The sequence below is a fragment of the Porites lutea genome, chromosome 7 (assembly GCF_958299795.1).
Source record: "Porites lutea chromosome 7, jaPorLute2.1, whole genome shotgun sequence".
Classification (NCBI taxonomy): domain Eukaryota; kingdom Metazoa; phylum Cnidaria; class Anthozoa; order Scleractinia; family Poritidae; genus Porites; species Porites lutea.
This window is the reverse complement of record NC_133207.1, coordinates 19,069,193-19,094,128: the sequence shown is the minus strand read 5'-3', so window position 1 is coordinate 19,094,128 and position 24,936 is coordinate 19,069,193. Positions and strand designations below refer to the sequence as shown.

General features: G+C 39.0%; 6 protein-coding genes across 7 annotated transcripts; 3 read left to right on the top strand and 3 right to left on the bottom strand.

Moving 5' to 3' along the window:
* The first annotated feature begins 159 nt into the window (after nt 1-159).
* LOC140944552 (probable palmitoyltransferase ZDHHC24) lies at nt 160-1,214 on the top strand. The gene has a single exon (XM_073393678.1). It carries the CDS (start codon nt 160-162, stop codon nt 1,015-1,017), a length of 858 nt encoding a protein of 285 aa, XP_073249779.1. The 3' UTR covers nt 1,018-1,214.
* Nucleotides 1,215-1,408: 194 nt separating this feature from the next.
* Nucleotides 1,409-5,395, bottom strand: LOC140944020 (multiple coagulation factor deficiency protein 2 homolog). The gene is made up of 2 exons (XM_073393126.1): nt 5,211-5,395; nt 1,409-2,624 (listed from the first exon to the last, which is right to left on the bottom strand). Exons 1-2 carry the CDS (start codon nt 5,327-5,329, stop codon nt 2,303-2,305), a joined length of 441 nt encoding a protein of 146 aa, XP_073249227.1. The 5' UTR covers nt 5,330-5,395; the 3' UTR covers nt 1,409-2,302.
* Nucleotides 5,396-6,245: 850 nt separating this feature from the next.
* Nucleotides 6,246-13,706, bottom strand: LOC140944082 (cardiolipin synthase (CMP-forming)-like). Of its 2 annotated transcripts, none has more exons than XM_073393196.1 (7): nt 13,348-13,706; nt 11,377-11,535; nt 10,472-10,601; nt 9,507-9,592; nt 8,990-9,058; nt 7,782-7,873; nt 6,246-6,345 (listed from the first exon to the last, which is right to left on the bottom strand). In XM_073393196.1, the coding sequence occupies exons 1-7, from the start codon at nt 13,675-13,677 to the stop codon at nt 6,264-6,266; spliced, it is 948 nt and encodes a 315-aa protein (XP_073249297.1). In that variant the 5' UTR covers nt 13,678-13,706; the 3' UTR covers nt 6,246-6,263. The 2 variants fall into 2 exon arrangements, with proteins under 2 accessions (XP_073249297.1, XP_073249298.1); XM_073393197.1 differs by having other exon boundaries at nt 11,377-11,514; nt 13,348-13,704.
* Nucleotides 13,707-13,734: 28 nt separating this feature from the next.
* Nucleotides 13,735-16,159, top strand: LOC140944083 (complex I intermediate-associated protein 30, mitochondrial-like). Its single transcript, XM_073393198.1, has 3 exons — nt 13,735-14,081; nt 14,521-14,697; nt 15,057-16,159. Exons 1-3 carry the CDS (start codon nt 13,761-13,763, stop codon nt 15,258-15,260), a joined length of 702 nt encoding a protein of 233 aa, XP_073249299.1. The 5' UTR covers nt 13,735-13,760; the 3' UTR covers nt 15,261-16,159.
* Nucleotides 16,160-17,618: 1,459 nt separating this feature from the next.
* On the bottom strand, nt 17,619-18,757 carry LOC140942788 (uncharacterized). Its single transcript, XM_073391784.1, has one exon. It carries the CDS (start codon nt 18,753-18,755, stop codon nt 17,619-17,621), a length of 1,137 nt encoding a protein of 378 aa, XP_073247885.1. The 5' UTR covers nt 18,756-18,757.
* Nucleotides 18,758-19,783: 1,026 nt separating this feature from the next.
* On the top strand, nt 19,784-22,036 carry LOC140944035 (multiple coagulation factor deficiency protein 2 homolog). Its single transcript, XM_073393140.1, has 2 exons — nt 19,784-19,940; nt 21,022-22,036. The coding sequence occupies exons 1-2, from the start codon at nt 19,810-19,812 to the stop codon at nt 21,317-21,319; spliced, it is 429 nt and encodes a 142-aa protein (XP_073249241.1). The 5' UTR covers nt 19,784-19,809; the 3' UTR covers nt 21,320-22,036.
* The last annotated feature ends 2,900 nt before the right edge of the window (nt 22,037-24,936 follow it).

Genomic DNA, 24,936 nt, shown 5'->3' with positions numbered 1-24,936 from the left:
GGTCCGACGAGGAACGAATAATTGATTCTCCCGCGAAAATTACCAGCGGACCACTTACAAACGGAATACTGTGGTGGTGTAAGAGAAGCAAAGTGTCCTTAAGGCGTGGTTACAAAGTCATCGCAGTATTCCAAAGGCGCTTCGCAAGTTCTCCTATTTATGGGGAAATTTTCGCAATCAACCGTCTTTACAACTCATTCCATGGCAGTTGGTTATTTTATTGTCATGTGGGTTATCGCTCTCTGGCTGGAAATTTTTGAAGTACTTCCGTTCTTGTTTCAAAACTCAACCCAGCTGCTCGCTGTAAATTTGGTTCTTTTTATCTATGCCATGATCAGCGTCATTGGAAACTATTACTACCTAGTAACTACTGACACGTCTTCTGAGACAAATGGTGCGTTAAATGAGGAGAGAGATGGAGTTTTTTACTGCCAGTCGTGTGCACGAAATTCGCCTCCAAGAGCACACCATTGTTCGCTGTGTGACAGGTGTATTCTAGGGCGTGACCATCACTGCTACTTCGCTGGCACATGTATTGGTCACGCAAACGCGCGATTCTTTGTTGTTTACGATTTCTTTGTGTTCATCACGTCCGCTTATGTTGTCGTTATAAACCTTATTTATCTGCACCAAATAATTGGCCCTTTTATTCCGTTAAGTTTTGAAGCAATCTGTAAGATAGTTCCACTGTTGACAGTGTTTAAACTCTGGAGCGGAAGTGTCACGCTATTTCACTTTCTGGTTATTGTTGTGACATGGCTTGGAATTATGCATGTTTTGGGATGTTCTGCGTGTTTCTTCTTTCAAATGTCATTGATTTTTGCTGGACAGACAACTTATGAATGGCAACACAACATATTTATTTATGATCAAGGATGGAGGAAAAACTTTCTGGGCATTTGTGGAAGCATGTGGTATCTTTGGTGGTTATTTCCAGTATTCCAGATGCAAAAACTTGCATCAAAAGAGGAAGACAACTTCACCCAGTATAACTCAAAAATATCTAAATACATCTAAAAGTACTTTATAATAGGTTTTTTGTCAGACATGCTGCTGGTATACCAAAGACATGTAACAGGGCAAGAAACAGCAGTTATGTTCACAGAGAATTTCAGTTGAAGCTCTTTCACCAAACACACTTGGGAGGCACGGAATGTGTTAGCCTGCATTGCTGATATAATTATTCTCACCCCCAGCAGTCCAAGACCTTTGTTCTAGGCCCCCAATAGACTTAATAAATTACTGGAAGTGTATTTCGAATTTTCTACCAACTTGATTGTCCATTCAAACAATGAATTTTTTAACAGGCAAACCATGGCCTGTACTCAAGTCTCGGTACACAGGTGGGGTCTCAGAACAAGAATTTTGACACTGTCTCATAGACAGACTTAACCTGAGGTTTGGTTTTATCTGTGGTTCATGCCAGAAAAGTGTCCGGTATAGATGAAAGTAGGTTTCTGCTTGCAGAAACTTGCACCATGCAAACTTTTTGCAACAGCCACCTGGAATAACCTAAATCTGTTTTGTTTTGCTAAGTTTGAAAAGTCTGAAAAAGAAAACACGTACAACACAGTAGTACAGCTGTAGGGTATCGGGAAATTAATGTTTATTTTGAATGCATTAAAGCATTCTAGCAATAATATTCTTCGCATATGTTGAAGAATGTGGAAAAGTAGTGTTTAATGAGTACATCACATCCAAGTAAGTCATTTGTTTTTTCCATATTTTTAAGAATTATGGTGGTTTTGGCTCTGCACACTTTGTAATGACTATGTTTAAAAAAGCTAAAAGATCAGACATCTTTTTTAACCTTTTTTTCTGACAAAGCTCACTTCCTGGCTGTTTTTACACTGTTCTACACTTACTTTCCCTCTATTTTAGCCTAAGAAAACAGCCGACTTTTGGCAATGCTATTACCGGTTTCCCAGCAAAATGGTGTCTGAGGAACGACTGTAGAAATTCCATTTTGATGACATGTTGCTACCCAGTTCTGGGTATGTAGTGGTACTGATTGGTCGACCAATAAGAAGCTCAACCCAGATATGGATACTGATGCATCATAAGAATGGAATTTCTGTCCTCATTCCTCAGACATCATTTCTTGGGGAAACCCGTGGCAGTATCCTAAAATGTGGACTATTTCTCAGGCTTTCTCCATAATTTCCAGACCCTAACCATTAGTCCACTCAAAGTGGGTGGAGCACATAGAAGTGAAAAAACCCTCACAGGGCTGTCAAAGGGAACAAAAAAGAGCATGATGGAAACGTTAAATACTGGCTTAAAACATTTGTTATCAGTGAGATTAAGATTCATTTCTCTTTCCATCACGGATTTCCTCTTGTGACTTGATATATTCAGGATAGTCAATGTAGCCATCATTATTTGTGTCATCATAGCTAAGAATCTGATCCACTGTTTCTGCCATGTTTTCCTCTGCAGTTGACGCGGTATCATTGATTCCTGTTTCATTATGGTAGTGGCTCAGTGCTTTAAAAATTTCAAGGCCATCCAGTTTTTTGTTGCCATCATGATCATGTAGTCTAAAATAGTGGAACTGCATGTCTTCATCACTTATTTCTTCTTTTACGTCACCGATTTCCTCTTTCAGATGTTCTTTGATGTGACTATCAAATGACAAATGAGGTCTTGTTAGATAGGCAATTCAGCGGAATATTCAGGGGAAGTGGATATAGAGACTACACCCATTAGATTAAAGTTACTATAAATTAAATCGGTTACCCATCAGCAATGCATCCCCTAATTAGAGGTAGGTTTGAAAGCGAGTGTGAGATTTGGCGCATTTGAATATATTTATATAGATATTTGCGCCTTATAAGTTTTTGAAATTAATTAGTTAATTGAGATTTAGAATTCTGTATTCGCTAGCAGTTGAGAAGAAGTGAAGACTTGTAAATAGAACTGAAAAACGAGAGAGATTTCATGCTATGGTAAGTAGATGCATTCTCGAGACCTTTTCATCTTTGGAGCGATTTTTAATTGCAAAACTAGGGTTTTCTTTTCAGCAAATCTATCTACCTGCTTGTAACCCATGTTGAAGCGAAAAGGGTGCAAGCCCAATTTCAACGCATGAATAAAGTGGGATTAACTGAGAAGTCGCTACATTATGTCAACAAATAAAAAAAAGTCACTTAAAAAGTGAATTCGTACTGTTTCAAACTTCATCGATCTTTTAAATTGTCAAATGTTGACGAAATTTTCTAGGGTTTAATCCGAAGGACCGTATCTAAGTTAAGAAAAAGAAGAGGAAAATTGTTGTGATTTGTCAACCTACTCTATAAAGCAGGCTCCTGAAATTCCATGTAGGAAGTTTCATGTCGCAGTTGTGCAATGACGGCTAAAGAAATGTGCAAAAAGTGTGATGCACACGCAAAGCTAGCTGTTGTTTTGCTGATTGTTTTTTCCCATTTTCGTTGCCGTCATCATCGTTGTTGCTATTCAGACATTTTGCTACTGAGTTTGATGGGTGTTCTCTTGTGGCTCCCTAGGCCTATATATGCTAAAATGTAAGCACGCACTTTTGAACGCTAACGTCTACCCTTAAGGACACGTCCACCTTCGACTAAGGCCCCGTCCGGCACTGGGACGCATCCGGATGCTATTGAAAACGGAGAGTTATTTTCTCTGCTTTAGCATTCCGCAAAAGAGAATGAGCTCATTTTATTTTGCCTTCCATCTTCACGTAAACGCTGTTGTCGGGCAAGAAAAACGCGGGGATGCTATCGTATTTTCGTTGTTTGGGCGTTTTCCGCGGTAGACGGTCGAAAACAATTCGAATACGCTGGACGGAGCCTTAATCTTTTGCTTGTTCTCTTTGCCTGTCGCCGTCGTTGTACCCCGACTTTAAAAAGGTCCCTTTTTAAAGAGGCCTCTGTGCTTGCTTTAAAAGAGCCAGAAAATGAACCAAAGACAATTCAGTTTTTGAAAATTCTATTGTGAAGCCTGCTCCCAGAACCGCCCCTTTATCGCACGATCAGGCTTTCACCTCCCATGCTCTACTCATACGCACCTCTCCAACAAAAATCCTGCCTACGGGCCTTTAAAAATGCATAGCGGAGTCTGGAAGGGTAATTCACGAGATCCGCAATTTGGTCAAAATATAGTGCGGGATTTACGAAACGTTAACGTGAAACGGAATTTTACTTCTACCGGCCTGGAAACGGGATTGAGAAAATTTGGGCAAGGATGCGAAATGTAGACTGAAAAAAACGCCAATATTCGGGATAGCGATGATAGAAGTTCGGGATGCGGGATTCTCGGGAAAAAGAAGAAGGTTCAGGATCCCTCTTCGCAGACCCTCTACATAGGAGATAACTAGGTATGTCATGCAGCCTTTCTTCTTTTTAGATGTTACTGAGCTCCTGTCGATTGCAAATTCAGATGTATATTTTGAATAATTTCTTCCTTTTGCTTTTTGTGTAGAATGGTGTTGAGTAAATAAACCCATTATTAAACCGGCTGGCTTAAAAGCACCTGCTTTAGATATGTTTTAGTTTCAAAAATGGCATCTCCTGTCATTGGACAAATTTACATAAAACAAGTTGTTTTGACGATTCTCGCTATAACTTCGCAATATTGAGGCCATCTTAACGCATTTAAAACTCAAACAAAATTGAGTGCTAGCACTGAATATAAAGTCCGGCGATTTGTTTAGAAAAATCTCGCCAACGCCGAATCGGCAAAAGCAGGCGCCTCGGATTTTTTTTCACCGTATGTTTTTTGGTAGTATATTTAATATTCGACATGCAAAAGAAAGACACAGAAGGAAAAATAAAACATCGTTCAGAAAATTGAATACACCAAATTTTTAACCGATTTTCAGGTGACATTTTACGAACTACGGTTGAACAGTAATAAGTATGAATTACATAAAGTCAATATCCTTTACAAGACTTGTAACAGTTGTAAGAGATGAAGTTCTTTTCAGCGAGAGAAGAAACACAAGTGCTCACTATCGCCATGACAAACGCTTCAGAAACTTCAAAATTTATGCAGCAGTATCTGTGGCTCTTTACCATATAAATTAGACCAATTTTGCACTTTTTAAAAGCTGCAAAGTCTTGGAGCTTTGATGGCTGCTTGTATTTGAATTCTAAAATTTATTTCACCGCACTGAAGTTGAAGAAAACTAACAATTCTCCATTTCCTCGTCGAAGGAAAGCGGGATGTTAAAATACCGACTGTATACTCACTCTTTATCTTTCGTAACCTTTGAATCGTGTAGGGCAGATCCATGTTGTTCTCCATGAGCTGATAAACACGATAAAAGTGCGACGGAGATACATAATTTTAAACGAAACAGCAAAGCCATGACGAGTTCTTCTTTGCCCGGATTCTTTGATAAAACTCTTTCAAGTTACGTTGTTCGATAAATAAAAAGCGCGCCAATCGCTTAAGGGCAAATTTACTTATGCTAATCTGCTTTATTACCATTGTGTGCTTTTAACCTAACTAGAGATTTAATTGTTGTCTAAAGACTAGTTGCTTATGTTTATAGGCTCGTGTAGTTTAACCATTGGCAGGTCTACGTACAAAGAAACTTAACGCCAATTTACAAATTTTGTCCTCGCTTCATTGATTGTTTCTTTTAAGAAACACTGGGTTATATTGTTAGTTCAATAAGAACTCTTCGCCTCACTTGTCGGAAACCGGATGACAGAAGAAGTACACCAGGTCAACTAACATTTACGTTCCCTCTCAAGGTTCACTGACACGAGTCGTGCAAAGAAATCAAGAAAGAAATAATGATAGTAATAATTACAAATAATGATATTCTCCGCGTAGTCCCCTGTGAATAACGCACGGTGAGTTGTCAGGGGATAGTAATGGAAGTCCTAAAAAGCCTTAAATATTATCATCAAAGTCTTAAAGCGCAAACAAGACCATAACTGACCTTAGGTTCAGTGAGCTTTAAAGCTTTTTTTGTTTATATACTGTAAGTTTTAGCTAGTATGTTGTATTTATATGCCTATAATTTAATAAGTGCATTGTTTAAGATGAAATTTGTAGTAGGGTCTGACGGATAGTTGTGCTCGTAAAAACGAGTATATGGTTTTTCGGCAACACCCATGAATTTAAAGTATTTTGTCCAAAATTATGCTCCTAATTAATTTAAGCCCGACTAAAATGACACTTTCCCTCCCGTAACTGCAGTCTTTCATGGTAAAGAGAAAAATGTTAGAGCCTAGCATAAGTAATGAGCTGGAAAATACTGATGACAAAGTAGAAAAAATAGAACGGTATATTTATTTCAAATATTTTACAGATTCTTTGATGTTAACGACATAGCTAATACTGGACATGACAGTTGAACAAGCGACTGTGTACCTGAAGGAAGAAAAAAAGGAACGTCAACTCTAACGAACAATTAAACGAAAAAGCAAAAATAAAACTATCCGTAACAAGGAATCTAACGACAAATTGGCGGCAATTTTTTTGCTTGTAAAAAGAATGGAAAGTGGTTTCGCGATTGTGTTGGTTTAAACTTGAGAAATTTGGAAGTGGCCCAAAAGTTCGAAGTTTGAACTAGGCCTTAATCGCTATCGCAGCTCTATTTGGGGAACTTGAGGAGTTTTATACAGTTAAAAAATATTACAGTAGAATATATTATACCTTGCTCGGCCAAGTTGGCAGAATATTAGCCAAGTTCTTTTGTGTGTTTTTATGGACCGAGACAAAGGCAAGGTCGATTAGAACGAAAAAAAGAACGAGGCCAATATTGTTCCATCTTGATCGAACAACCTTGGTCAATATGGCGAAAAAGAGAACTTTTTCTTGCGGGATCTACGCGGGAAATCCCGAGCGGGCAAGATAGTTGCCGCTCGCGTAGCCAATCAGAACACAGGATTGGCTTTATCTTGCCCGCTCGAGGGTTGTACGATTCACCCTCGGAATCCGTAGTAAGGAGACGATGAGAGAATGACTGACTTCATTAAAGCAATTACAGTGGAACCTCGATATAAAGAAGGGCTAAGGGACTTGCAAAATTAGTTGGCTATAACGAGGTTCTTTTTCATTAGACTGCGAGCAGTGTCTTATTTTTCTTTGCAAAGTTACTGCACGAAACCTAAGCACGCCAGCGGCGAAGACGCTTTCCGCGAGAAACGAGGGCGTAAGCTAGCTGACGGAGGGTTTGTTTACTACAAAAGAGTCAGCAGTACGTCTTTTCTCGTCTCGTCTCAATCCCTAAATAATAATATTATATCGTGGTTTGCAATCGCGCTGGATAAGATAAGAACTAGACGGATTTTAAGAGAAAAGGCGGACTGCAAGCAGTCTACTTTTTCATATATTTTACTGTTACTGGGATAAAGAAAATCGTTCGTTATAGCGAGGACTTCGTTATGTAGGGGTTCGTCATATCGAGGTTCCACTGTACCAGACGGATTTCAAAACGACCGTGCCAAGACGAAGGAATTGAATGAAGTTTGGTAACTGTTTAAAAGAGAAGGAAGTACCATAGTTTCTCGTCTAAGAAGGGAGGGATACCGACGACAAACTGCTAGGGGATCCTGCGATGGAGTGGCATACAGTGTGGGCGGAGTAGCAATACCCCTACGGGTGCCTCATGCTACAGAAACCGGGTAAGCTCTGACCGTCTGCCCCATGTGTGTACCGAAGACAGACTGCTAGGGGACCCTGCGATGGACTAGCATTAAAACGGCATCGGCGCAGTAGCAATATACCCCTACGTGTGTCCCATGCTACAGATTCCGGTTAACCCTAAACTAACTTAGGGAAAGGTTTGAAACTCTAAGACATACCATAGATAGTGTAAATACAGATGGTCAACAAAGCCAAACACAGGAGCGGATAATGAGCAACCAACAAGGGCCAACTGTAGAACAGTATTCGTCTAAAGTAAAGGAAAAGAAAACAGCCACAAGTGTTGTTAAATACTGTATCGCAGAACCTCGCGAAAGGTAGCATTATAATGCTTTTCGAAAAGAAGGGAACTGTTTCTTTTTGTTCATAAATTCGAGAGTCATCACATTAAAATCTCGCTATGAACTTGGGACGGGCATGGTTTGCGATCTTGAATCATCTTGTTTGCCACTACAAAAAAATTACGAAGAAACATGGATTAAGGGCGTCAAGCCTTTCATTAATGCCAGTACATTTCAAAAAGATGAAATTGCTCAGGCACTAACTCCTGAAGATGTTCTGAATACAAAGGAACTGTCAGCTACGTTGATATTTTGGACAAATTTAGGTCTCTGGAAAACTGCCCACCTACCCCTCCCTTAAGTCGACATTTTGCCCTAAGTGAGAAGTTAGTGTTAATGTTTGCTTAAGGGAGGGGTAGGTGGGCAGTTTCCCAAAAATCTAAATTGATCCGATATTTTTTGTCGAACTGCTCCACCTAAGTGGAAGTGAAATGGTATATCTTACTAATAATAAAAATAAGCAATGAAACACAAACCGATTGGTCCAATTGCGAGGGTATAATAGCTCGGTAATTTTAAGGATATAAAGTTCTGTTCATAAGTAGGTTGAGTATGATCGTCCGGGTGAACGTAGTCCTGAATAGGAAGGACTGTTGTTGTTGAAAAAGTAACTGAGGTTTTGACAACCTGTGCGGTAGTCATCTTCAGGGTCGAAGTCTTTGACTCTGAAAGTGACTACTACACCAGTCACTGTCAACAACAACAGCCCTATTCAGGACTGCGTTTATCCGGATGCTCCTACTCAACCAATATGAAATGACTCCTGGGTTCAAACCTTCCACAGACATAAAGTTCACCCTTCTTTTGGTGGTGTCCAACCAAAACTTTGTTTTGTCCGACCAAGATGGTGTCTTAGTAGGACATATTTCCTTTCAAGAGATAAAAATTCTTACAGCCCTACCTTATTCACTCATGTTTGGTCCAGTATTGAAAAGACAGGAAATAATGATACAGCAGGTACAGGGCATTGCAGATTGAAACCTGCTTAAATTTACATTAAAAGGATCTGAAACAAGCAAACTCACCTTGCCAAGTAGGTTTGGTCGTAACTCCACGGTGGGAAAGTTGATATCAAAATACCTGGAGATCGATTTCTAAGAAAAAGAAAGACTGTTATTGTCTCAAACATCAATATGAGAAAAAGGACTGCTGAAATAAAAGACTGTGCAGCTAGAAGCAGTTTTAAAAATCGAAATATAAGGATTTTTATGGGGAAAAACAATTGTTTCTTCGGTGTAACCTAGGGAGTACGAAATATGTGAAAGGCTGTATCAATAGTACTTGCCAACCTCACATATGTTCTGTGTTTCTCTTTTCCTGTGTGATCCCCCAGCTGATTTATGGCCATTTCATCTGTTTTATTGTTCCAATAAAACCCGTAGAATCCTTTAATGCATTTGAAGGCTATGCAGCAATACAGAAAGCACATATGACAAATATTTTGAGCTTAGGCAACATGTGGTTGCTCCCAATCCACCAATAAACCATTAATAACAAACACCCTGACTCTTTGTTCAGTCTAGAAGTACAGATCATACTCACAGGTGAGGGAAGAGATTTAAATCTGAGATAAAATGCATAACCAATAAGAAGAGCATCTCGACTGAGGATCAATGCAGTTAGAGGAACTGAAAAAAAAACATGTCCAGGTTAGTGGATTGCTGTGCAGTAGTAAGAGCATGGTTCTGTTAAGTGGTGGTTTTAATAGTAGGTCATCCTTTTTTCCCTAGAGCCGCCAACAAGCAAGAAAGTAAAGTTACGCAGGGTGCTCTCAATCAACTGTGACACAAAAGAAAAAAAAAGACGTACTACTTGTAGTCTAAGAGGTGGGTCACAGGTTCAAATCCCACCTTCAAAAAAGGGAAGATGATAGATCACACTGGCTGTGATTTGATTCTCCAAGTCCCAAGAATAATGTCAAAACATAATTCCTTACTATGGCCTTGGTCATTGCAAGCAATTCCTGTCCCTCATTTGTCCCACGCCCAATGGGCTCTCCCATGCATTGATTTCCTCTCTCCCTTCCCTACAAATAGCTGCCATGTAGGCTAAAAAAATCACACCACTAGTACAGTCATTAAGGGACAGACCATTAAAAAACTTATGGGGGGTGGGGGGGGGCAAAGTACAAAAAAGTATTCGCACACGCCAATTCACCCTAAAAAATATTCATGCTATGGCCGAAAAAAAATTCATACAAGGAATTTGATAACAAAAATATTCCTGTGACTCAAAAATTCCCCCCCCCCCCTAAATTTTCTATTGTCTGTCCCTAACCGCGCTTTACAGACACGTGCATAATACGAACACCTTGTTATTACAGACAGTTTGCTTTGCCCCTGGGGAAGGACAGCCCTTATATTTTAGCTAAATTCAACCCACTTAATACAGACCCGATTAATACAGACACTTCTTGTGGCCTCCTCAGTGTCCCTTTTAACGGAGTTTGACTGCAGTACATATCTTATATTGAAGGTTTCATTTTACTTTTTATCAAACAACATTACCTGGTAAAAGAGACACCAAAGTCAGAGAAACTGTCAGCACAGACATGAGGATCTTGTCAGCCAGTGGATCTAAAATGGTTCCCAAAACGGACTTCTGATTTTTAAAATTTCTTGCTATGAAACCATCAAGCTACAAAAAGAAAATGTGAATGCTCACATTCAAAGCTCTCATGGCTGCATCATTGACCAGTGATTCATATTTAAATTATGCACAGATTAGAAAATACATGTACCCCACTTCAGAATGTCAAGGGAGAATGGGTACCAGGTTTGGGTGCAGTGACGAGCATTAGTAATGTTTAGTAGATGGTATTCAAGGCAACCATAAACCAATCAGAAATCAGTGCTTATAAAGAGGTGTTCATTGGTAATAGGACTGAATGGAATCCAAGTCGATCTTGTCAAAGATTATTATAGTTACTTGTATTCTTATTAGCAGTTGTGTTGTTTCCCAAATTACCTGTAAATTAGTCTTTTGTTAAATTCTGTCACCTTTACAAGTTCTTCTTATATAAATGTTTTGTATTCATTTATAAATTAAACTATTGTAGACTTCCTTCATGGCGTAGAAATAGCATTTTTCCTCTTCACCCTTTTTTTTCTTTTCCTTTTATGTTTGCATTGTATTTTGTGCTTCAGTCTTCTTGAGCACTGACCTGTAATTTAATTTCATTTAATGCTGATGTTAACTGGCTGCCTGGCTCCACTAGCCCTCAAGGTTATTTCAGGCAGCCAGTACTCTAATTTTTGCTTTTAATGTTTTCATTGTTGTAAAAAATTTATTTTTGAGCAAGAGTGAGTACGAACAAAGATTGTTGTTGTTGTTGTTGTTGGAATAATCTGAGTGATTATCGAAATTGGATGATCGTGCAGCATAGATTCTTATAACTAAAGCATGATCTTACCATATCTGTGATTCCTGCGACACCAAACAAAGCTAGAGAGCTAACAAAATCCTCTGTTATTACCAGATAACCAAGGACTGGTGTTGCCAGTATCCTGAGAGTTGACAGCAGGTTTGGTATCGTAAATATATCTTCTCTCTGTAAGCAATTCATTACGTGCTAAAAATTAGTCAGAGTAATGTGAAATTCCCACACAAAATTTATTCTCCATTTTCTACAAACACTTTCAAAGACACTTTCAAAGAAATGTTCAGAAAACTTAGAGTCATGGCCCCTGCTCTGAAAAGGTTATTACGTAACTGGTACTCAATCTCTTTTTATATGAAGGTGAAAAAAGAAGCAGTAAAAGCTTTATTATCTTCATGTAGTCGCAATCTTGGATTTTATGCCAAGGAAGATTGGGGAGAGGAGAAAGAGCAACCTCAGGGGTAGTTGCTGGACAGAATCTGCTTTTTCGCACTTTCAACATGGTGATTATGCGAAAAAAAAATTACTTGCCCAGCCAATGAAAATGCTTGCAATGCAGGCAGTATGAAAAGTGCATGTTGATTGCATCAGGCCACCATCTTGAAAGCACACAGAAAAATAAGGGGGGGGGGGGGGGGCAGGGAGGAGAAAGGGAAAAGTATTTTTTCCTCACCTCCTGCTATTCTATTTTAAATCTGTCATCTCCTCTCTAGGAATCATTTTTTGACTCACCCCATCAGTTTCATCATCCAAGATGGTGGGAGAAAAACATGCCTGCTTCGCAAGCTATAGGAAAAGAGGTTTACATTTGGATGTAAATGGGAACTTCTTTTAGTATAATGTACCATTCCAAGGATAAGCACCTGGATAAGCACCTGGACTCACTTTGAAAATGAGGCTAGAGGTCATTCGAAAGTGGCCAGGTAGTATGACAGCGAAATAGGACTCTACTTTGAAAAAATCCTGCCCACTTTGCTGATCTTGACCAACCCTGAACAGCTGCTTAATTAATTATTTCCCTTGTGTTTACGCACCTATCAATGGTTTGCCCAAGGATAGGGGAGTGGGCAACCCATGGAAATTAGACTAAGTGAAATGCACATGGGTAGGGAATTTGACATCCTGAACATCCCCAGGGTGGGAAATTTGACTCAGCTGCCATCTTGGAAAGTGGGACCAGGGAATGAGTGGTAAGAGGTCTGCCATCTTAGAAAATACCCAGTAGTCATTTGGATGAGTTTTCCCACATTTTGATGTGTTCATTTCTTTGTGAAGGATGGCAGAATGAAATTTAAGAGTATCTTGTTGCTTTCTAAGTTTTTGAACTTTTATGACAAAAAGTAGGGAGTTTTAGCAATGACGACGGCGATGGCAACAAGAATAGCAATAGGTTTATTAAGCAAAACAATTTGTTTGCACGGGCATCACGCTTTTTTGTACATTTCTTAGCCGTTACTGCACGACTCCGACGTAAAAATGCCTAATTTCACATTTCATGGAAAACATAATCACGTGACGACGAAATGTTCTCTCTCTTTCTAAACTTGAGAGCGGTCCCCTAGAAATCAACTCGGGGAAATTGGCCTACATTAGACATTTTCAGCGAATTGGAATAAATGAAACAAAGTTTGAAAAAATGGTAATCCATTTTAAAAGTGATGTTTTCACCGCCGTCGCCGTCATGAATGCTAAACTCCCTAGTACTTTGTCTAATTTGAAAATATGCTTTCTACTAATATGTTTTCACCAGATGCTGCCCTGCAAAAGTTTTTGGTATAACAAAAAGATCAAAAAAATCATACTGGACCACAGTTGCAAACACCAGCCCTTATGCATCAGCGCATTCCAGCTGCGCCCATTTGAAAACCTGAAAATGTCAAAGTTTCCGTTCCCCCCCCCCCCCACCCCGCTTCATGGGGCAAAGCGTTGATAGGTGCATTACAACATCTACCCCCTCCTCCTCCTACGATTCTCTCGCCTTTTTATCCTTCATTTTTTTTTTACCATTTCTTTCATTTGCTCAAGCTTTGCCTTGATTTTCTTCGAACCTGTTTTCACATCATCCGACTCTTGACTCGCACGTTCTCGCTGAACCGCTGTGGTTCTAAAAGATCTTGAACCTAAACAACACATGGGCGAGTGTTTGGTCTCCGAAAGAAGACTCGCAGAAACGCTACTCTCTGTGGAACGCTGAGACCCAAGAAAACCAACACTGGATAAGAAAGCTGCAGGTACAGCATACTTGAGTTTTGGTGGAAAATATCTAAACCTTAAGCATTTTGTTAAGGCTGAATTTAGGCGGAGTGCCTGGCATATCGAGCAGGCACCCGCCATGTTTTTATCCTTTGTAGTTACCAATCCTTCCGCGTAGAAATCGACCGAGCAGAGAGGTGACTCAGTACTAAAACAAAGCAAACATGGCGTCTCCCGGTGGAATCTTGACCCGTATCAGAAGTTTTATGCAACAGCCTACGATGAAGAAAGCCGTGAAGACGATTTTTCCGGATCCAATGGATAAATTTAAGTGGCAAGATGTTCTGTGGGACTTCAGAAGCAAGGAAGCTCTTGAAGAATGGACGCTGGTTACAGATGAACAATTTGGGGGCAAATCTACAGCTGAATTTGTGCAGAGTCCAGGCGGACGAGCTATTTTTAAAGGACACATTTCTACCGAACTACCGCCTGCTTCAGATGTTAAGTACACCGGAATGTGCTCTATCAGAGCACAGCCAAAATGGGTGAGCTATGCAAGACTGTTCAAGACTGTTGACAGAACAATCAGACCCCATCCCCAACGCTTTGACATTTAGTGAATTACAGGTGGTATAATCCAGGTTTTGTTGATGCCTGTTGTTGAAAGGGAAGATTATTTTGCCATTACAACCTGGAATGATAAAAGCGAATTTTGATGCTATGTACCTCTAAGACTACATATAATGTAATAATATCTAATATCTAATATATATAATATAATATATATTGTCCTAATCCATTCTCATGTCATAACTTGGGGGCTGAGTCAGTTTGTTAGGGAAGGGGGTGGGGGTCCAGTTAACATTCTTTGGGGGGGCATAGGAAAAAAGGGAGAATCTCCAGATTTTAGATCTGTAGAGGATGGCATCTCTTCCCCCTGCACAAAGGTATCACGGTTGTCTAAGCTTCTTCCTTATTTGTCAGGATTGGATGGGAGATGTGTTAACAAATGACATAGCGGATTTTGATGGTATTCAAATGAAGCTAAGAGGAGATGGCAGAACCTATGCATTTAATGTTCAAACACAGAGCATCAGGGAGGATGACGTACACCAGACCTTTATCCACACAAGAGGAGGACCACTGTGGGAGATAGTGCGGGTAAATCACAATCAGTTATTACATTGTAGACAGATTTAGAATCATGTTGGCAAAAGGCAATTTCTATCATACAACTGGGTTTTTTGTTTACATTTCCTTTACTCTTTATTATATCTTTACACAAAATTAATAATAAGTTTTGTGACAGGTTCATACATAGCAATTCTTCTGTTAAGTTTTTATCTGCTTACTTCTAATTTAAGAACTTGTCTACTTGAATCTGGCATTCATTGTTTGCAGTAAATATGTATGATTCTACCAGTAAGTCATTCTCTTACCAGCAATATTGATATGGTGATATTTATTGATGGCAGCATCACTTTAGACTAATAACTTTGTCCTCTTAACATTTTTAATAGATTCCTTTCACGAAATTTGTTCTCACAAATGCTGGATACTTACAAGATCATCAGATGGATTTTCCCAGAATACGAACTGTTGGATTCACTCTTGCAGATTACAACACTGGACCATTTCATCTGGAAATTGACTATATTAAGCTAGTTATGTTCATGTACCAGCCAAAGCACTTCAAGTATCACCACAAACCAAAGGACTTTTGATTTTATACAGTCAGGCAAACAATCTTCTTCTCTTTCCCTCCATGGAGTCTATTAATAATTATTAACTCTTTTCGGTGCAAAGGTGGAGAAAATATTATTGCAGAACATAAAAAAGACAACAGTTATGTTTTGACAAGAGCTTTCAATGTGTCTTTCAAAAGTCACACAGTAGAGGTTCCTCCAGACATCAAAACTTCTGACAAATTTGTTTGTCATGTATTTAACAACCTCTAGAAAAGCAAACACTGTTTGAGGAAAGTGTTGCTCTGTAGCTTATTAAAGCTACATGGCTGTCATTCTGAACTTTTGGAGAAAGAGATTTGGTTAGTAAACAGTGCTCAGAAGCTGTAATTTAAGGGGTTCATAAAATAAGGCGTTAACTGAATCTTGTCATAGTGTCAAATTTCTCTTTACTCTCAAGCAAATATGGAAAGAAAGTATAGCATTTTATCAGAAGTCACTATTGTTATTCAAGGATATCTATTTTAATGCACCTTTCCATTAGTTATTATGTTTAATAAATAAATAGCAGGTCGTCATGGGAACAGGAGGTCATTATTTTTAATAATGATATATTGTTTCACTTTAGTGACTTTAATAATATTTTTATAATATTGGAAAGGTGCATTTAACCAGATAGTTCCTTCACTCCTTGACCATCCTATAAGTAATGACCTATTGTCACTTCCTCCGTCATTTTTAATTTTTTTAGAAGGCCTCAGAGCTTAGGTTTAATTTTAATTAATTTTCTTAATGTCGCTTGTAAGTGTAAATAGTTATAAAATAAGTAGATTTTCTTTTTTAGATTATTTATGTTACACATGAGTTTACACCAGCTGTAGGCTGATTCATCATGCAGAATAAATAAAGCTTTTTTAATATTAATTACCCTATATTAATTCTCAGACAACTTAAATTTCCTGCATCTATGCATAAAAATGTTTCATTCTTGACACTCCTTCTGACCGCAAATCCATTTGTTTACTCTTTCAGGAAATTGCTCTTATAATTCCGGAGTCCACACTCTAGAAAATGGGATCTTGAGAAGCACCACTACCCAGTACCTTACTTTACCTACAGCCAACCCTCTACAATATCTTACAGGCATCCACTTGTTAAAACTTAACATGTTGATGTATAGGTAGACTGTTCACAGTCCTCTATTTTTCCGTAAGATCATCGAGATCGAGCGCTTTGCGTTACGCGCTGCCATCTTCCATGAGTGTCAAAACTACTTAGGGGGAGGGGGCGGTTTGGGAGAGCTAGAATAATCCCCGACGTCCACCCCCTTGGTACATTTGAAAATCAAGATAGCCGTGACGGTAAGACCCGTTATATCTAAACTATCCCACGAAAAAATAGGGGACTGTGAACAGTCTAATGTATATAGGGTTCATATGGGAAACAAAACAAATAATTCATCACCTCTCTTATAGCTTGGGCCTATTTCACGGCGTTTTTACGGACCAGTTTATTTTTAGACACATTTTAGGGCACTTTTTCTTGCGAAAATAGAATCTCCACAATGACTATGAGCGCATTTGAAGTATACGATACCAAAAAGGAAAACTAAACGTTATTAATAGGCAAAAAATATTATTTTAGGTCTGTAGGTTTTGCTGACTAGTTTGTGGAATGGAAAAGATATTCAAAATTCGCGCCAAAACCGTTCTAAAAATAAACTGGTCCGTGAAAACGCCATGACACGAGCCCATGGAATTTGCTCGCTCCGGGTTATGTTACTAGATGTATTAATTTTTAACAAACACTCTTGCAGTGTGTCTGGGATGCCTGTGGCTCAATCAACTGGTTTGTATGCATCCCCTATCTGACCCTAGTCCCCTATATAATATACATTTACCACTCCCCCCTCATTCATTAAATCAGACAGGTTGTTTCAAAGTTTGTTTTTTTTCTTTTGAAGATTTAACCAACAAATTAAATAAAAATTCTTCTTAAAGGAAAAAATAAAATATGAGTTGTCTCAAACTAGATATAGCAAAAACAAAACTAGCAAAATAAACGTCTCATAACTATCTCATTTTGGTTGAGATTTCAATTTGACTTGAAATTGTGTTAAATTAAAAGTTGCCTGGTCGCACTTTGCGAATAAAAAGTAAAAAATAGAATAAAATTCTTGAACTACTATATTGATATCTTTGAGGCAAAATTTTAAAACATACTCGAATATTTACACTGGGATAGAAATGATTACAATTGGATTCGATTCCAAATTAAAAACACATTTATAATTTGAGGAAATTGCATCTTTTGCATGTGAATTTGCAGTCTGCAATGGAAATAGCTGACGACTGGTCATTTTCGTTTCCAAGGTGATCGAAGACACGCGATCGTTTTTCACCTTGACCTCGGGTTTAAGGATATACAGTGCCTGGAAAGACTAACAGGCTTGCAGCCCTTGCTTCGCTTTATGAGCTGTCGACAACAGCTCCACCCCTTGTTAACAACATACTCTCCTGGATGCCGACTGACAATGCAAGTTCTCGTCTTCATCGCAGCACGAGGAAGAAACAACTGACACCTGTTGCACCTGACGTCTTCGAGTTGTCTGGTCAGAGTACGCACGCACTGGGAAAGGTTTTTGATTTTGTCTTCATTCGCGCGCATTTTCTCGCTGACGCGCGAGGAATCTTGTATCGCGCGTTGATAGACAACGCGGAACTCTGATTGCTGCAAGGAGTTAAAGAGTCGAGGCTTCTTGTCCAACGCCCATTCCAGGTCAGCAATGCCTGTGTTCTCTAGACATCTATACTCTACCAAAAGACGAGACGACTCAGGAAAGTTACTTTCTTGGTCTTCTTCTTCGTTCCAGAGCATAACAATTCTCAGCTTATCCCCAACGTTAAAAACATCGTTTTTAGTTCCGAGTTCTAGAATGGCCCCTACGAATTCTGAATCCACAATACTCCTCCTGAAGAGTGGCGAAAAAGCCAATATTTTCCAACGGCTGGCAAAGCTTTCAGCTGCTTTTTCCAGTAATTCGTCGACGCCTAAGAAATTTGCATTTTGAATGGTGCTGAAGATTTCAGTGGTTTCCAAAAGTCCTCCGTCCACAATGCCGGAGTACATAAAGTGCAAAATGGCTTCAACATTTCCTGGCGTTGGGAGATGAATAGAAATTACGTCCATATTGGTTTCGCGGTAGGCACCGTTTAGCAAAGCCCTGAAGTACTGGCTTCGAAGCACAAGGTATTCAGTGTGGCAATAAAACCTTTCTGAATTGAAGCAGATTAATTTGTCGGCATGTTCAGGCTGATTCACAAACTGCAACGCTGCTTCGCCGTCTACCACGTTGAAAGTTCTCAGCTCATCTTTTTCCGTAACCACAGCGCGGTTTTGAAGCACGTGTACCGTCAAACCGATAGACGAAAGCCGAGATATTAGACTATTCAAACCCTCTTTCATTTCATCCACAAGCTGACCAGATGCAACGACGTCTTCTGTGCTATTTAAACAACGGCTGAAGTCCTCCATTACAACGTAACTCAAGATGCCGTTTGGAAGAGAAACTGAGCAAGCAAGAGCACCCTTTTTTATATTTATAAGAAGGCAGCATTCCAGCGTTACACTCCAACACGAGGCAATTATCGTGAAATCTCAAAATAAAATTCCGGCAATTTTGCTTTTCAAATGCTAATGTATTGGACAAAAGAGCGAATAGTTGCGTTTTTGCTATTTTAGATGTTGGTGATTTGGGCATGTTGGGTGTGGCCTATCTTGATGCACTCGCAGGGTATCAAGAGGGCGGCTAATTCGTGGAACGGGTTTCCAAAATGTTCCTCTGCTCCTGTTTATTTTGTTACAGCGTTTCGCTGAATGCTCACAACGTAACGATCAGGTGCCTCGGAACATGCAGAAGGGAGGGGTCTTTTTCCTTCAACATATAAGGAGGCAGATTATGCATTTCTGAAACTAGTAACTTAAGAGTTTAAGCGACAAGTAGCTAAGCAGCGAATTCAGGAAGGATACTGGTCTCTATATGGCCTACCTCGTTTTGGAAATTCTAACCGATCCTGTCAGAGGAACACAAAACACATACCGAGATCTTAGGTAAAAATCCCCTGCCAATTTTGTTACTCACTTACCTCAAGTACTCTTTTCAGATTAATTTTCCCCATTTCCTTTAAAGTTAGCCAGCCACAATTCCATAGAAAAGAGAGACGATAACTTGGGCAGCTTTATTAGATATAAAAAAAGCAAAGGAAGGGTAGAGAAAAATTAAGAAAGTTCGAATTGGATTTGAAAAAAAGAAAGAAAAAGAAATAAAAGACTGATGAGTTCAAATTCTGGCTTATGCGCATACACAAAAAGAAAATATGCCCTTAGTGTAGCAAGTCACATGTTTTAACCATTTCCATAATAACTGGCGGAAAACCTGTCCAAAAAAAGAGGATTTGAAGTTTCCATGCCTGCGGAACAGTAGGTTGGTTAGCCTGTGACTGCAATCAGCTGGTGCAGATGAACTTCCGGCTTTGTAGCCGAGCCTCACTTTGTTTGGGGTCCCATTCAGGAAAACGAACATACCAAAATGTCGTGTAAGCAGTGTATTTGTGGTCTTCTAGCGATATTTACTCTGGTTTGCCTTGTTACATCAGATGAATCGCATGATGGAGGTCAACATAATCCTTTACATGACTCTAAATTGACACACGACAAAGAGTAAGTAATCAATGACCTGATAACCTTCCCAATACTAAAATTTCCTACATAGCAGACAAGCACTAAGCGGGGACAAGATCTAGTTTGTAGTTATGATCAGTTTATATTTGATTTCTAGCGTGTTGCATTTTACCTGCCTTTTTTTTGTTCTGGGGTATTTCCTACTAAACGAAATTTTATTTGGATAGGACTTAAAAACTAAGTGCGAAGTGGTTCCAGCACACTTACAGACTAAGCTTAATACTATTACACGTGTCCTTAAATACCCCATAGGAATGTCCCAATATAAAATAACTTGTGAATTAAATTATACGGCTTTCGTTTCTGCTGTAATAAATATCTTATATTTTGTAAATATTGTTTTGTTTTTTTTGTTATTTAAAAATCGTGTTAATTGTTGAGTTTCAGTTATTTTTTATCCACGTGAATTGGCGGCCATGTTGGTGGACAAAACAATAAATATTTTTTTGCAGAATTTTCTTGAATGAAAAGTAGCTCTCAGTGAAGAAATATAGTTCTGTTCTTGTCCACCAGCATACCTGAAGTGGCATGAGCTACAGAAAACCAAACTAGCAATACAAGTTTTATTATGAATACTATAGAGAAAGTGATCAATTGCTCAACATTTGTTGGTTTACACATGTTGAGCTCTTGTTCAACAAAACATTTTATATTAAAAAGGGCGTCATAAAACCCTCTTGGGAGTGGTAGAAATGTTTGTTTAAGGACAGTCGAAGTACATATAAAGAGTTAAATGAAGTGCTCCAGGCCATGGCTGATTATGTGAGCTGCGTTGGCTTTCTTTTCTGAGATCTTAGTACGTTGATGAAACTGAAATCAGCTTCATGATAACATGACAGCTACGTCAACCCAGTAAGTCAGGATCCAAGTATTAGGATGCCCTGAGTAGTGGTTAACACACTGCTCTTGTACACTATTTCTTTCTGTTAATGTGGACACTCCAGGCTAGCTTGCCTCATGTAGTACCAGGTTAAAATTCACCTCAGCAAAGTGAGTGTTAATTTATTGATGAACTAAATCAAACTGACATGCAGTAAATTTGAATGTTGTTTTGTTACAGTCACATCAAAGAACACCTGAAAGATGAGATTGACCTAAAAGATGAACAGATGTCTGATGAAGATTTACAATTTCATTATTTTAAATTGCATGACTACGACCATAACAACAAACTGGATGGCATTGAACTGATGAATGCAATGACCCATTACCATGATGAAGAAAGTGAAGAGGGCAAGAGCCACCAGTACACAGATGATGAAATGGGAAATATGATTGACCAGATTTTAGAAGAAGATGATCTTAACAAAGATGGATATATCGACTACCCAGAATTTGTGGCCTCGCAGAAATCCTAAAAGTCTAAGAAAGTGACATTTGTTTCATCTAAAATTATCTGCATATAATAATATTTGTATCTCAGAGCTGTTTAAACATTTTTTGATATTGATGATAATATAGCCATTTTGATACTTACTACATCAATTTAAATTATCTATCCTGTCTGATGTTATATACCACTGGAGATCTTCAAGATGTCTATGGAAAGGTTAGGGGTATAGAATGGTAAGTTTGGGACTTTGTGGGACTGCGAAACCCAGATTTCTGAATTCGAGCCCAAGACTTAAACAAATTTGAGACTGTGAGATGCAAAATCACCTGAAGACGAGACTTTGAGACCTATCACAAACGCTTCCTAGATTTCGAGATTAGGCCAAAATGTTCTAAGACCCATGTTTTTTGAAGAACCATTCTATACCCCTAATGTTCAGACATCTTCGGATATGATTGAATCTTTTTCAAAAAATTCTTGCTCCTTTAGGATAAAAATCTCACACTTTTGACTCAAATAAGTTGCCTTGTTCAAAATCTCTGATCCCAATTATCTCTGGCAGAGTTCAAACTTGTTCAAAATAAATTTGTATATTATTACAAAACTTTTTGACTCCCAGAGTCAATATTAGACAGTGCTTTTCTTATTTTTAATAAAAGTTTAAGAAAGTAACATCTTAGATTAATTTGAGATTAAATTATATGCATATTAATATATTAATTTTATTTGTTGTACCTCAGAATCTGTTTGAAAGATTTTTTGACGCAATGTTACATTTGCTATAAACCTCATGGTGGATGAGATTATTAATTTGTTGCATCTTTTCTGATGTCTGAGTGGAGCACATGCAGTCCAAATTTGTGACCCAAGGAATCAGTGTTGTTTTCGTTGAGATTAGCCTCCCATGCAGGCATTTTTAGGGGAGCTCATATTTCGGTAAACAAACAAAATGCTGTGTGTGGGGACAGAGGAAATACGAGCTCCCCTAAAAACGTCTGCGTGGGAGGCTAGGTTGAGATGTGAGGTCAGTTTTTTTGCCTACTGCAAAATGCAGAGTTGTCCTTGTTACACTAGCATATTTGTAGAGTGTTTTCACTCGCATGGTCAGCATCTATGCAAATTTATTGGAACAAAAGAAAGAGTTTGAGTAAGAAAGGAACTCAACTCCCACAGGACTGGAATGGGACACCAACATGGCCGCCGTTCCATTGTTTTGGGACACCAATATGGCCGCTGTGACGTCATGTGAAAACACTCTATATTTAAGAATAACAGTGCAGTGGTAAGCAAGCTCTAAATAGTACTTACATGTACCTTATATGTGCCAATTAGCAGCTTTCCCCCTTCCCCTTTGAATTAGCATCCTCTTGAGGCAAAACATATTGATTAAGGGCTCTTTCAAACTAAGGACCCATCCCACCCTCCCCCCGAAAAACACGTTATTGATCATAGGGTGAAAATGGAAGGATTTTGAATTAATTAATGATGATAACTTAGAGAAATTGAGAAGATAAAGAGAGTTTTGAGAGGGATCTCCCAAAGATTAGCCTGTATACAGACCCCCCCCCCCCCCCCGCTCCCCTCAGGAAATATCGCAGAGCCCTTCTCCGATTTTTTTACTGGAAGTAAAGAAATGTCTTATTTTCAGGTCGAAATTTTAGAAAAGATGATTAGTTCACCCAGCCCCGTTCCCAGTCGTCCTCGGCGATTTCGGATTTGACGTCACCCGTCAAGCTTGTCGGGAAAATTCGCGGAGGACGCCTCGTGTTATCACACTCGGTTCTAAGCCTCCTCTGGTAGCTCATATAGCGCGAAGTGGCCGAGGCTGAAGTTTACCCACTGAATTATCAACTCATTCTAGACTCAGAAGATCTATTAAGCGCCCCAAGGCGCTAATTGGAGCATTAAAGTATTCCTACACTCAATATGGTGACATACAGTTATCTAGTTACTTTTGGCTTTGAGAAAAAAATCCATTATGTGACCTTTCAAATGAAACCTCTTCTCATTTTGGGGACAAATAAAATAATATATAAGCTGGGAACAGCTAAATTTAATGTATTTCGGGAAAAAAAGGTAGAGAGAAACTCGGCATGTTACAAAAAATTGTCTAAATGGAGCGGATAACCAATTTATGCGACTTGAAAATAAACCGGCATGTCCCTAAGCAGTCGTTCATTCTGTCGTCAAAAAAAAAAGGGTTTGTTTATCTCCAGTTGTTCCTTGCGTATTTTCTGTTTATGTCTTGTATAAAAATTTTATATGATTGAGAGCAAGTACGTATAGAGCCTGAATTTCAGACATTACTTCGAGCCGCTTACTGAGAGGAATAAGCGACCCGAAGTAATCGTCTCAAATTCAGGATAAATTAAGTATTCCAATCATTTCTCTCGTAAATTGTTAAACAGTAATCTGTTTATTACCTTTTACCAGCCTTTTTAAAATCAATTTTTATTTCAAATCAAGTTATGGCTCTTGGTTGCAGAAGCAGTGCCTTAATTCTGTCATCCATCATTAACGTGTTTCTGATCCTCAGTAAAAGTTTAGACATGAGCTCCAAACCACCACTGGGTGTTCGACTGGGGGCCCTGTGTGCAGCGAAAGTTGGTGTTGAAGGATGAATAGAAGCCAAAGTTGTCTTCACTTGACACGGCGCCAGTACTAGCAGCGTTAAACTCACAGTGAGCGGCTTCACTGTCGGTATGCAGAATGAATGTATTGTGTATATCCTGCCAGAAAGGCGCCGTCAAATTCTTGCCTACGTAGCCCCTGATGTTGATGTGTTCCACTCTCTTGCACGTGCCCCACCCCATGAAGTCGACGATGTTAAAGTCTTTGAAGTTTCCTCGGAGGTAGTCTCTGAAATCGATGCCATGAGTCGGATAGCTGCATGTTGCTCGCCAGTGGGTGGAGTGAGCCTGCAGGGATCTCATTCGCTCCAGACTTAAGCGGTAACGATCCCAGCTTGGGTAGGTCTCGTTTTCTGGGGCATTAATCTGAAATGGGGAGTTGTGAAAAGCAGACATAAGGCGATTCTCTCTACTCCAAGACATGACCAGTGTCCATGCAATACCGGGCTCAGATCTCAGATCACAGTAGGCTAAGAAAGTATTTCCTCCGTTGTCATAAATCTTATAAATGCCATCATTGGAGGCACTTTGCTGTCCATATTGGACGCAGGATGTCGGCCGGGATCTAACCTGGAAGAGACAAAACAAGAGACTTTGCAGTTTCTTTACACCGCATTTCAAAATACTTTATCAGACCCTATCATCCTTCCAAATGGTACCAAATTAAATTTGCTTTTATATGCTGATGATTTAATTATTATATCACGATCTAAAATAGGATTACAGAACTGTCTCAACACATTATCCTCTTTTTGTAACTCTTTGATGTTAGATATAAATTCCAAAAAGACCAAAGTTATGGTCTTTCAAAAACGAGCGAAGAAAAACTCCAATCTAGAATTCCATATAGGTAAAGAAACCATTGATATTGTCCATGAATATTCATATTTAGGAACCCGTATCTCCTCAACCGGTAATTTTAATATCTCACTCGAACACTTGAAAGAGAAGGCTCTTCATGCTCTTTTTAGTTTAAGAAAATACACAAACTTAAGCAAATTAAAACCTTCTC

What these genes read in the sequence shown, in the direction of transcription:
- LOC140944083 (XM_073393198.1), top strand. Translation starts at nt 13,761, where the DNA reads ATGGCGTCTCCCGGTGGAATCTTGACCCGTATCAGAAGTTTTATGCAA. An exon ending in TCAGAGCACAGCCAAAATGG is followed by an intron (nt 14,082 to 14,520) that starts GTGAGCTATGCA and finishes CTTATTTGTCAG; the next exon opens with GATTGGATGGGAGATGTGTT. An exon ending in CACTGTGGGAGATAGTGCGG is followed by an intron (nt 14,698 to 15,056) that starts GTAAATCACAAT and finishes CATTTTTAATAG; the next exon opens with ATTCCTTTCACGAAATTTGT.
- LOC140944035 (XM_073393140.1), top strand. Translation starts at nt 19,810, where the DNA reads ATGTCGTGTAAGCAGTGTATTTGTGGTCTTCTAGCGATATTTACTCTG. An exon ending in AAATTGACACACGACAAAGA is followed by an intron (nt 19,941 to 21,021) that starts GTAAGTAATCAA and finishes GTTTTGTTACAG; the next exon opens with TCACATCAAAGAACACCTGA.
- LOC140944020 (XM_073393126.1), bottom strand. Translation starts at nt 5,329, where the DNA reads ATGGCTTTGCTGTTTCGTTTAAAATTATGTATCTCCGTCGCACTTTTA. An exon ending in AAGGTTACGAAAGATAAAGA is followed by an intron (nt 2,625 to 5,210) that starts GTGAGTATACAG and finishes GTCATTTGATAG; the next exon opens with TCACATCAAAGAACATCTGA.
- LOC140942788 (XM_073391784.1), bottom strand. Translation starts at nt 18,755, where the DNA reads ATGGAGGACTTCAGCCGTTGTTTAAATAGCACAGAAGACGTCGTTGCA.
- LOC140944552 (XM_073393678.1), top strand. Translation starts at nt 160, where the DNA reads ATGGGGAAATTTTCGCAATCAACCGTCTTTACAACTCATTCCATGGCA.
- LOC140944082 (XM_073393196.1), bottom strand. Translation starts at nt 13,677, where the DNA reads ATGGCGGGTGCCTGCTCGATATGCCAGGCACTCCGCCTAAATTCAGCC. An exon ending in TTGAGCAAATGAAAGAAATG is followed by an intron (nt 11,536 to 13,347) that starts GTAAAAAAAAAA and finishes ACTAATTTTTAG; the next exon opens with CACGTAATGAATTGCTTACA. An exon ending in TCGCAGGAATCACAGATATG is followed by an intron (nt 10,602 to 11,376) that starts GTAAGATCATGC and finishes TTCTTTTTGTAG; the next exon opens with CTTGATGGTTTCATAGCAAG.